The 11,240-nt window shown below is 40.7% G+C and overlaps 1 protein-coding gene across 1 annotated transcript in view; it reads right to left on the bottom strand.

Annotated features, from left to right (window-relative positions):
- Window positions 1–2,398: 2,398 nt before the first annotated feature.
- LOC311034655 (calcium uniporter protein, mitochondrial-like) overlaps window positions 2,399–11,240 on the bottom strand; it is a 14,780-nt gene continuing 5,938 nt past the window's right edge. Inside the window, exons 3-9 of the mRNA XM_084042590.1 lie at window positions 9,260–9,430; window positions 8,870–8,974; window positions 8,082–8,236; window positions 5,261–5,412; window positions 3,675–3,765; window positions 3,331–3,444; window positions 2,399–2,610 (exon numbers count right to left, since the gene is read on the bottom strand). Coding sequence (XP_083898716.1) covers window positions 2,533–2,610; window positions 3,331–3,444; window positions 3,675–3,765; window positions 5,261–5,412; window positions 8,082–8,236; window positions 8,870–8,974; window positions 9,260–9,430 — 866 coding nt within the window. The 3' untranslated portion in view covers window positions 2,399–2,532. The remainder of the gene's footprint in view (window positions 2,611–3,330; window positions 3,445–3,674; window positions 3,766–5,260; window positions 5,413–8,081; window positions 8,237–8,869; window positions 8,975–9,259; window positions 9,431–11,240) is intronic.

Here is an 11,240-nt window from a genome sequence, read left to right as displayed (position 1 = left end):
TTTATGATTCTGAATCCATTGCAAGCATTTGTTTTGCACCAAAACCACTCCTTGGGCTAAATACGGCCATAGCCATCCTTTTCCAGGTATACTTTTTGTGTAAAAAGCCCATTGAGATTGGGACGTTTTTAGCCCAGGGAGTGGTTTTGGTGCAAAACAAATGCTTGCAATGGATTCAGAATCATAAAAACACCCTAGTTTGACACCTCACATGCTACTTAAAACAGAATTAAATTTTGATTGTTTTGGGTTGTTTTTTTCAACCAAGGTTATGGTGGGTACCCCAACTTTAAGGAGCTGTCAAAAATTCTCCTAGGGGGACTGCATTTCAGTCTTTGTGAGATGTGTTACTAGACACAAGGTTACGTAGCACAGCAGAGCAGGTGGGTACCTCGACACTAACAAACATCTGGCTTGCACTGGAGCTTCTTAGAGCTCTCATCAGCAGCCTCATACACGTCATTATAGGCCACTGTGAGTCGTCTAATGCTGCCTTGTCTGTAGCGACTCCAAAGGTGGCCAGTATGTGGTGTGCTAAAGAGAGAGATCTTCACAGCAGTGTTGATTTTGACAGCACATTTTGATTTTCTTTTGAATAAAATTCCATTTAGTTTTTTGTCATATTTTAGTCATCTGAAATGTTTTTGTTTTAGTCTAGTTTTAGTCGACTAAATATCATAAGATTATAGCCGACGAAAAATCTTCACCAATGTGTTTGTAAAGGTGTCTAGTAACACATCTCACAAAGACTGAAATGCAGTCCCCCTAGGAGAATTTTTGACAGCTCCTTAAAGTTGGGGTACCCACCATAACCTTGGTTAAAAAAAAAATCCAAACAAAAATCCAAATTTAATTCTGTTTTAAGTAGCATGTGAGGGGTCAAACTAGGGTGTTTTTATGATTCTGAATCCATTGCAAGCATTTGTTTTGCACCAAAACCACTCCTTGGGCTAAAAACGGCCATAGCCATCCTTTTCCAGGTATACTTTTTGTGTAAAAAGCCCATTGAGATTGGGACGTTTTTAGCCCAGGGAGTGGTTTTGGTGCAAAACAAATGCTTGCAATGGATTCAGAATCATACAAACACCCTAGTTTGACACCTCACATGCTACTTAAAACAGAATTACATTTTGATTGTTTTGGGGATTTTTTTTTAACCAAGGTTATGGTGGGTACCCCAACTTTAAGGAGCTGTCAAAAATTCTCCTAGATATTTTTAATATCCCCTGACTATATGACTAGGAAACTAGGGACCCCTCTTTGTGTCAGTTTTAAACATAACTTTTCATGATTAATGTGGTCAAACGCCCTAGAGGCATCAATAAAAGATATAAACATAGTATAATTCTGCCTACTATATTTATCTAAAATCTCTTTAAGAGCAAAAATGCACAAATCAGTGGCGTGTTTTCGTTTGAATCCAAATTGGTTATCAGCAGAGAGGATCAACCTCTCAAGTCTACTCAGTAGAATTGTTTGTAGCACTTTGGACAAAACGCTGGCCAAGGCTTATTGGCCTATAATTATCTGAGCTGTTTAGCTTACCCACTTTGTCTTCAATGACCGGCACTAACACAACAGAGATCATGGACACAGGTAAAAACCCATGAACAAAAAAATCCTATCCTGTAAACCACATAGCAACCATTTCTTACTGGCTAGTTTAAGATGTTCAGCTGTTATATTATCCAGACCGCAGGCCTTATTATCTCCTAGTTTCAAAACTGCCTCATGAACTTCAGCAGGAGTAATGTTCACCTCATCATTAAAATCTCCATTTTCCACTACAACCAGATTACTTTTTACAAAGTTGAGCAGCTCAGAATACTGTTTCTGCCATAGCTGTGAAATTTCATCAGAACTGCTCACCCCATCTATATTTGATGGAAGCGATGTTTTACAATTATTGATTGATTTTTATTTCCTTCCAGAAATCATTCACATTATGCTTTTGCAGCTTCTTTGCCAGTGAATCTGACCTCATTACATTTTCATTTGTTTTAATAAACCGAAGGGCATATTTAAAATTAGAATTAGTGCGTTTTGTATGCTCAAACAGAGGGGCATGTCTACTTTTTTCAGACTCAGCCCATCTTTTAAAAGCCATTCTAGTCTCAGCATGAAGCTCTTGAACGTGATCATTCCACCCTGGCTTAGTATTACATGCTTTTGACCTATGTTTGTGGAGAGGACTGCTGGAAATACAGAGGGACTCCACAATAGATTCCTACAGGGTAGACTCATTACAGTGTTGCACATTCCTGCAGTTCATGTCGCGACACAATAGAGCACTTAAGCGGTTATCCACAGGCAACAACACTGGTAAATTGCCTGTATTTAACACCACACAAAATGGTATGTGGTTGGTGGTAGCCAGATCATAGACAATCTCCATTTCATCTATAGAGTCATGTGCTATCTACTGTACAGAGGCAATAATGCCAGGAAGCAGTGTGTCAAGCCTCGCTAATATAAATATATTATATATTGAGGGGTGTAATGTTTGCATAGATTTGTACTAAAGAGAGAGAGTTAGGTTGTAGATTGTATCTGCTCCAGTGGTAGCTGTAGCCGGATTGACTTTTGGAGTCTTTTCAGGTCATTCTCCACCTGCGCACACGCACAGACACACACACACACACACACACACACACACACACACACACACACACACACACACACACACACACACACACACACACACACACACACACACACACACACACACACACACACACACACACACACACACACACACACATGGATTAAGGCAAAATAGAATTTCACGACTGAAAAGGTTTGTATTTGTATGAGTCCATAATATGCGATTTGTGAAACAGTATGAAAAGGTCGCCCCCCCCCCCCCGACACAAACACACACACACACACACACACACACACACACACACACACACACACACACACACACACACACACACACACACACACACACACACACACACACACACACACACACACACACACACACACACACACACACACACACACACACGCTGATTCCTACACACTGCCAACCAGGTGAAGAAGTCACAGACTTTAACCTTGTTTATCTGTGGAACTGAGTCAAACTAAATGTAATGACTCAACTCCTACAATTCCAGGTGCTTGTCAGGGTGGGGGGGTCCCCAGTTCAGCCTGAAAAGCTTAAGAACCACTGGTGCACAGAACCGCCACCATTAATGCCTGATGTGCATTTTACAGCATGGATCTGATGTCTACAAGAGGGTCAGTTTGTGTTTGTGCGTGCGTGCGTGCGTGCGTGCGTGCGTGGATACGTGCGTGTGTGCGTGCGTGCGTGTGCGTGTTTACCACAGCCAGTTGGTCTTTCAGTTGGTTGTACTTGTCGATGTTGAATCTGTCTGCTTTGGCCTTCTGATACAAGATATGCAGGAACTGCCTGTCTCTGATGTTAGGATACAAGTCCTACACACACACACACACACACACACACACACACACACACACACACACACACACACACATTTACATTTTTCCATTTGAGCCATGTAAATATATTTACATGTTAGCAACCCAACGCACGCACGCACGCACGCACGCACGCACGCACGCACGGACGCACGCACACACGCACGCACACACACGCACACACACACACACACACACACACACACACACACAGTGTATATGTTCACCTGTTTAGTTAGGATGTAGTAAGCAAAGAACATCATGCTGGAGGAGTAGGTGAGGAAGTATGTGATGGGCTCCATCATGTCAAATCCATATCTACACACACATGCAGACGTACAAAAATACATTATGAATTTATCACGTAAGCCCTATTTAATAATGAAAATAGCCGATCTGCTATTTTTACGGGCCAGAGCTCTAAGCTCTGGACCAGTTTTAAGATTGGCATCTTTTTTCTTCTTCTGCCACTTTTCGCAGTTCTGGGTGAACCGTTATGTCGCTTTTTACGAAACTCGGCCATATGGTAGATGGTCATGAAAAACGATCAAGAAATAATTCTCACAATCTTTCGTCAAAAGGTGGCGCTATAGCACTCAATAGAAAATGCCAGCTTTTAACAGGTACAACTCATGCCCTGTTTGACCTACAGCCATGAAACTTGGATACACATATGCGTCTCCTCATGCTGAACAACTTTCACCCTCTGACTTTTGACCTCTGACCTTTAGATCTCCCACCATTTTGAATTATATGAAAAACAGTCATTGGCTCCTAACTTCTGCATTTTTTCACTTATGGAAAATCTGCTGCCAAGGTGTTGTCGGCATAGGTCCAAAGTTCAAGTGTTAAACGTTTTGTGCAGATTGCGCCAAAATCCCAGGAGGAGATAGATTTTAACTACTGCAGTTTTATCAAAATTATTCATCTGCCCCTAACACATACATGCAAACTCACATTTCTTTGAAACTTTGCAGAAAGGTTGAGGGTCATTCCAAATATCACTGAAACCAATCTTACTCCAATTGGCCAAAGGGGGGCGCTATAGCAATTTTTTTAAAATGCAAACTTTAAACAGGCATAAGTCATGCCTTGTTTGGCCGAAAGTCGTGAAACTTGCTTACACTTGTGCCTTGACTCATGAGGAACACATGTATCGCTTTGACCAATTGCAAACAAAATGACTGTATCAATGAATACATGTGCAAATGGTAAAGATAACCTGAAATGCTTATTTGAGAGTACGTTTTTTCAATGTATGACATACTTCATTCTGAAAATAGCCGATCTACAATCTCAAAACTTTTCAGATAGCAACGTGTTTCTGAGCTTGTAGATCGGCTGCTTTCACTGTTTTCGGTTGCGAGGAGATTTCTCTATTGGTAAATGGTTTGTGAACGAGTGATCTTAGTGTTGGCTTGGTTCATGACAGAACGCAAGAGTTTATGCTCTTCAACAGACAACATCAGCCTGGACAAAGCTATAGCACTATAGGTAGTGTTACACCCTATTAGTCCGAAGGTTGAGGGTTCGATTCCTGTTAATGGCAATAGGTTGAGATGTCCAATCAATCCATTCTGTTTCCATCTCTCTCTCTCTCATCAATCTATTCCGTTTCCATGTCTCTCTTCAATCTATTCCGTTTCCATCTCTCTCTCTCTCTCTCTCTCTCTCCGTATTATCGCTGCTTGCAGCTATATTCTCTATTTGTTGTTTTTTATGGATTGTTTTCACTGGAATTCTTTTGGAAAAAGGTTGAAGTTTTCTTTAATTAATAAATATATATATATTTAAAAAAAAAATCTTTACTCACAAGGCATGACCCAAAAAATCGTCACCCAAAAATGGTTCCCAGAACCCGGTGAGGACAGCCAGAAATCCTCCTTGTAGATTCAGGTAAGCTAGCCCCGCCCACCCCAGCATGGACGCCTTAGAGCCTGCCGCCGACATCAGCCGGGAATGGTCCTAAAACACACACACATGCAACATTTTACTTGACGATTAAGTGTCACACAAATAATTGTGATTAATTACGGGGCCAGAGCTCAGGCACTGAGCAGGGCTCCGTTTTAAGTTTGGCATTATTTTTCGAAAGTTCTGTCGTTTTTTACTCGGCCATATGGTAAATGGTCATGAAAAACTATCAAGAAATAATTCTCACAATCTTTTGTTCAAAGGTGGCGCTATAGCACTCTATTGAAAATGGCAACTTTGAAAAGGTACAACTCATGCCCTGTTTGACCTAGAGCCATGAAACTTGGATACACATATAAAACATATAAAAAATTGGATGGCACAAAATTTCCTACAACTTAACCCAGATAAAACTGAAATCCTCATCATAGGCCCCCGAGTGTAGCTCAGATGCAATTCGGCTGTCCCTTGGTTCATTGGCTACTAATGTCACACAGACAGCAAAGAACCTGGGTGTCTTTTTCGACAACCAGATGAACTTTGAGTTCCATGTTAAAAAGGTAACTCAGTCCTGTTTCTACCATCTGCGCAACATTAATAAAATAAAATCAATTATCACGTCTCAAGACCTGGAAAAAATCATGCATGCATTTGTCTCTTCCCGTCTTGATTACTGCAACGGACTCTACACCACTCTGAGCCGTGCGTCACTATCCCGACTTCAACTAGTACAGAACACGGCGGCCAGAATCCTCACCAATACTAATCGCAGAGCACACATAACACCAGTATTAGCTGCACTTCACTGGCTACCAATTAGGTCCAGGATAGATTTTAAAATTTTGTTAACCACCTATAAAGCTCTACATGGGCTAGCGCCACTTTACATTACTGAGCTACTGCCCCCTAAGGAAAATGTGAGGTCCCTCAGGTCCTCTGACAAAGGCCTCTTGAAGATATCCGCATCCAATCTAAAAACAAAGGGTGACAGGGCCTTTGCAGTAGTTGCTCCCACACTGTGGAACGCCCTTCCCCTGGCTTTAAAACATGCTGAGTCTGTTGAAAGTTTTAAGAGAATGCTTAAAACACTGTTGTTTCGTAAGCACTTTGTCCTTTGAAGTTACCTGACTCACATAGGTCAACGCTTTTGTTTTTATCCTTGCCGTTTTGTACTTTTCACTATTTTGTACTATGATATGATGAACACATCTATTGCTTTGATCAGTAAGCTCCGCCCTTAGATTGTCCGCAATTTTGAGCAGTTTGAAAAACACTTAAACCCAGGATTTTTCAGCTATTTGCGTGAAACTGTATCATCTCTGTTACCTCCGTTTTCACTAGTTCAGGTCTGTTGGTCCGATGGCTTCTCTCTACAGAATATGCCTGACAACCGGCAAGGTTGCCAGTTCAAGGCTCACTTCATGTAGACTTCATTTAAAGTGCAAACAACATGAATGAATACATGTGCAATTGTTAAAGATAACATGAAATGCATATGTTTTTTCAATGTATGACATACTTCATTGTGAGAATAACCGATCTACAATCTCACAACTTTTCAAATAGCAAAGTTTTGTGAGCATGTATAGATCGGCTACTTTCGGAAGTTTCGGTTCCGAGGAGACATACAAGTTCTCTATTGGTAAATGGTTTGTGAACCAGTGATCAAGAGTAGTTAGTGAAACAGCGGCTTGGTTCATAATGGACGGAAAGAATTATACATATCAACAGACATTGACAGGGAGGCCATATTACTAGCTCAATGAGAAAAGAGCCAGTCTGTGAGGGGGGGGAAAGGTTCCTGGTTCGATCCCTGTCCTTGACAATGCGTTGAAATGATCATAATTTGGCATTCTCAGTTTTACATGTAGTGTTTACTGAGGTTAGGGTGGGTGAGTGGGGGCATTTCATAAAACATGACCTTGTTAATTAATGCATGTACAATTGTTAAAGATAACATGAAATGCTTATTTGAGAGTATTTTTTGTCAATGTATGACATACTTCATTGTGAAAATAGCTGATCTACAATCTCACAACTATTCAGATAGCAACGAGAGTATTTTTTGTCAATGTATGACATACTTCATTGTGAAAATAGCCTCTCACAACTTTCCACGTTTTGTGAGCTTGTAGATCGGCTACTTTCACTGGTTTTTGTTCCGAGGAGAAGTAATGTACAACCAGCTTTAAACATTTTCAAAAAACTGCGGAAATAGCAGATCTACAAGCTCACAACGTGTAGCGTCGTAAGCTTATAATAGATACCCCCCCCTCCCCCTCCCCTCCTCCTAAAACTGCCTATTGTACATATTTCTTGTTTTTCATACCAGTAACTTGTAAGCTGATTGTATGACGTTCTGCACAGTAGTGTATATTTGTATGTCGTCTTAAATGTCATCATTATTTGAGTGCACGGGGATCTCATTTTAAATAATAAATTCATAATGTGCTTTCATGAGCGATCCAGTTTAGAGGACCTTGTATTGTGATTTGTGCATCCATGTACTGTTACCATGTCTTTCTAAATAAAGTATTCAATCAATCAATCAATGCTATTTTCAAAGGTTTTCCAACAGATTCATTTGTACATGCGAATGAGATATTCTGAGTCTATTCTGATTATCGATTATCTTAAATATTAGCAATTAGGCGTTCATGTAATAATTGCCACAGGCCTACTTGCGTGTGTGTGTACACATGTGAAGTGTGTTCTGATACCTTCTCCATGGGGGCCAGTTTCTGCGTGAGGTCATCCAGCTGTTGCAGCAGCTGTGTGTGTGTGGTGAGCTGGTGTCGAGGCATGTGGAGAGCGGTGTGCAACATCTGGACCACTGCCTTCATGTCGTCCAGATTGGTCACATGTTCATGAGACCCTGATGGAACATGGAGACAAACCAAACCAGTGTTCATTTCGTATACTAAAACTATGACGAAAACTGTTTGTCGACAACCTTTTTTCACTGATGAAAACTGAATAAAAACTACATAAAAACTAAGCTATGACAACTAAAACTATGACTAAATATAATGACAATTTCGTCGACAAATAAAAAGTAGACGAAAATGTTAGGGAGGGACTATAGTGGAGAAGAGATCCAGCAGAACTAAGACAAGTAATTTTATGCTTGGTAGCGTGCGGGTGTTGCACTCCGAAAATAGCTGATCTAAAAGCTCACAACTCGTAGATAAGCTATTTTCGGCATGCAGCCAAGTATAAATCAGGCATCATATCATAACGCCATCAAAGACTGCAAACAAAGTTTAATCGACTAAATCAACTGTAGATTTAGTTGACTAAAATCTTATATTTAGTCAATGACAAATATCACCCTCCCCACCCGGCCTCCCTCCCCCGAATACGGGTCAATTGTGTTCAGATGCAACGCGGTGGATTCGAACCCCAAAAACTCTGCGGTGGTGGACAGCTACTTTACCACTGCTCGTGCTCCACCCGAGTGCCTATAGGTCGGTGAAGGTTGATGAAGGTCAGTGGCAAGTGAATGTACCTCGTCCAGGAACGTGCACGTTGTAGCTGGTGTTGTTGATGATCAACTGGAAATCTGAATCCAACACTGTGTCCATTAAAGTAGTGGACGACACTCGATTACCATCTGAGAGAGAGAGAGAGAGAGAGAGAGAGAGAGAGAGAGAGAGAGAGAGAGAGAGAGAGAGAGAGAGAGAGAGAGAGAATCATCGTTATTGTCACACACATAAAATAGCACCAAACAGTTCAAAATCATCATTACACAAATACAGAGTCGGAAAAACAACGTATCACAAACAGGAAAAAACAATAAAAAATAAGAATTGTATGATTTTGGAGTGAGTGTGTGGCGTGCGTGATTGTGTGTGTGCGTGATTGTGTGTGATAGTGCGTGCATGTGTGCGAAGCGTACCTGCGTTGAGCAGCTCAACGGTATCGGCTCCAGGATCTTCAGTCTGGATGTCTCGTACGAAACATCCTGCCGTCATCCGTATGGGTTTGATGAAGAACTGACACACCTCTCCACTGGCCGGCAGAGGGACAGACAGGACTGGACGTCCATAACGGTAGCACACGGACAGATCTGACAGACAGACATTAAGTTACTGTTTACCAAACAGTATTTAAAAAACAGTTTATTTTTTTGCTCAGAAGGTCTCAATTTTCCATCAAATAGAAAAGATTTTTCTAAAGACTTAATGAAAAGGAAATCTAATCTAAATCTAAACATGAAATCTAAGACATTCCCATGAATAAATAAATACAAACTTTTAAAAAATAGTGAAAATAGCAGATTTATAAGATGTACTGTGAGTTTTTAGATCAGCTATGTTCACTAGTTTGGGTGCCGGGGAACGTCAAATTTCTCTTTTAGGTCTCGAGCTAAAAGGTTTGGGAAAGTCTGCATTAAATAATAGAGAAGTGGTTCTGAAGCCTGGAACACACTGGATGCATCACCTCAGCGTACATCAGTGGTTCTCAAAGTGGGTTCCAGGGAGCCCCATCCAGGGGTCCTTGAGGGGGTTCCAGGGGGTCCCCAGCAAAATGTGTTAATACAGCATCAAAATCAGTCTAACTTCAACTCCTATATACGATACATTGGCTATTTTTTTTTACATTGGCTACCCCATCTGCAAGCTCGCAAGCAGCGCATTGTGGAAGAAAATGTGGGAAATGTGGAAGATTTTTTGCAACATTTCAACAACCCAAACCTTGTATGGGGGTCCCTTGCACAAAATGTTTTCAGATGGTGGTCCACGGCCAAATACATATTTAATTTGGAGGTTCTTGACATTAAAAAGCTTCAGAACCACTGACACAGCAGCAGCATTGCTGTATTGTAACATCTCGCCTGATTTTGAGAGAGAAACACGCAACCAGGTCTATGAAAACAAGCCCAAAAGAAGCGACCATAGGACACGTGAGCACACACAAACAAACGGCAGCCGATCTACAAGCTCACAACGCATCGCAACGCGTTGTGAGCTTGTAGCATTTTCAAAGCAAATATTTTGACGTTTTTGAAACATTTTAACACAAACTGTATGGGTGTCTGTCTGTGTCACAAAATATTTTTAGTTTTATTCTGCAGACAAATACATTAATTTGGGGGTTTTCACTTGTTTGAGAACCACTGGTTTAAACAACATTAGGAAGGAAGACCAAATAAGCAACTACACTTTGGAAACAAGCCCACAAAATCACAACCACCAATATTTACAAGCCACTACAGAAAAACAAGCCCTAAAGTCGCTTATAAAAAAGCAGACATGGCAACACTGCATTGCTAATTTAGCAAAACACATTTTTGAAACACAATGCCACAGTGTCCAATTGAAAGGCCTAAGAAGAAATGGCACCCTTTTCACATTGGCCTACAGTATTACAGTGCCACCAGGAGGCCACAATAACATACCTGACCTGGTGGAGACTTGTGCTCCGAGGAGCACTTTTTCTAGTTATATTCTTCTTTCACATTACAGTACATCAGTAATATTTTCAAGTTAAGAGCGAGTGGTATTCACAGTACAGGATCAACAACTTTCAGTTAAGACTCCAAATAAGGATTTATGGATATAGACACATTTTATAACCCAGTTCTGTTTCCCAACTTATAATGGTACTGAGACAACTGTGTTGATAAACATTAGGGAAGAAATATTGTCAACATTCTCATCACTCTGCTCTATCCTGGTCCTGACAAAGGACATTTAAAATAATGCAAGCAAGAATGCACCATTATCTGTTGTTGTTTTCTTTTCTTTTATTTTGATGTCAAGAGGATGTCAAGAGCATTGTTTATGTCATCAGTAAATATAATATAGGAAATATTGTAGCATTAAGGATCAATAAGGCTTTCTTTTTGAGGAGTTAATTGTACGCACATTGACATG

The sequence above is a fragment of the Gymnoscopelus microlampas genome (genome assembly GCF_963454915.1).
Source record: "Gymnoscopelus microlampas genome assembly, chromosome: 19".
Classification (NCBI taxonomy): Eukaryota; Metazoa; Chordata; class Actinopteri; order Myctophiformes; family Myctophidae; genus Gymnoscopelus; species Gymnoscopelus microlampas.
Note: the sequence above shows the minus strand (reverse complement) of the source record. Positions and strands in the feature narration are given on the sequence as shown.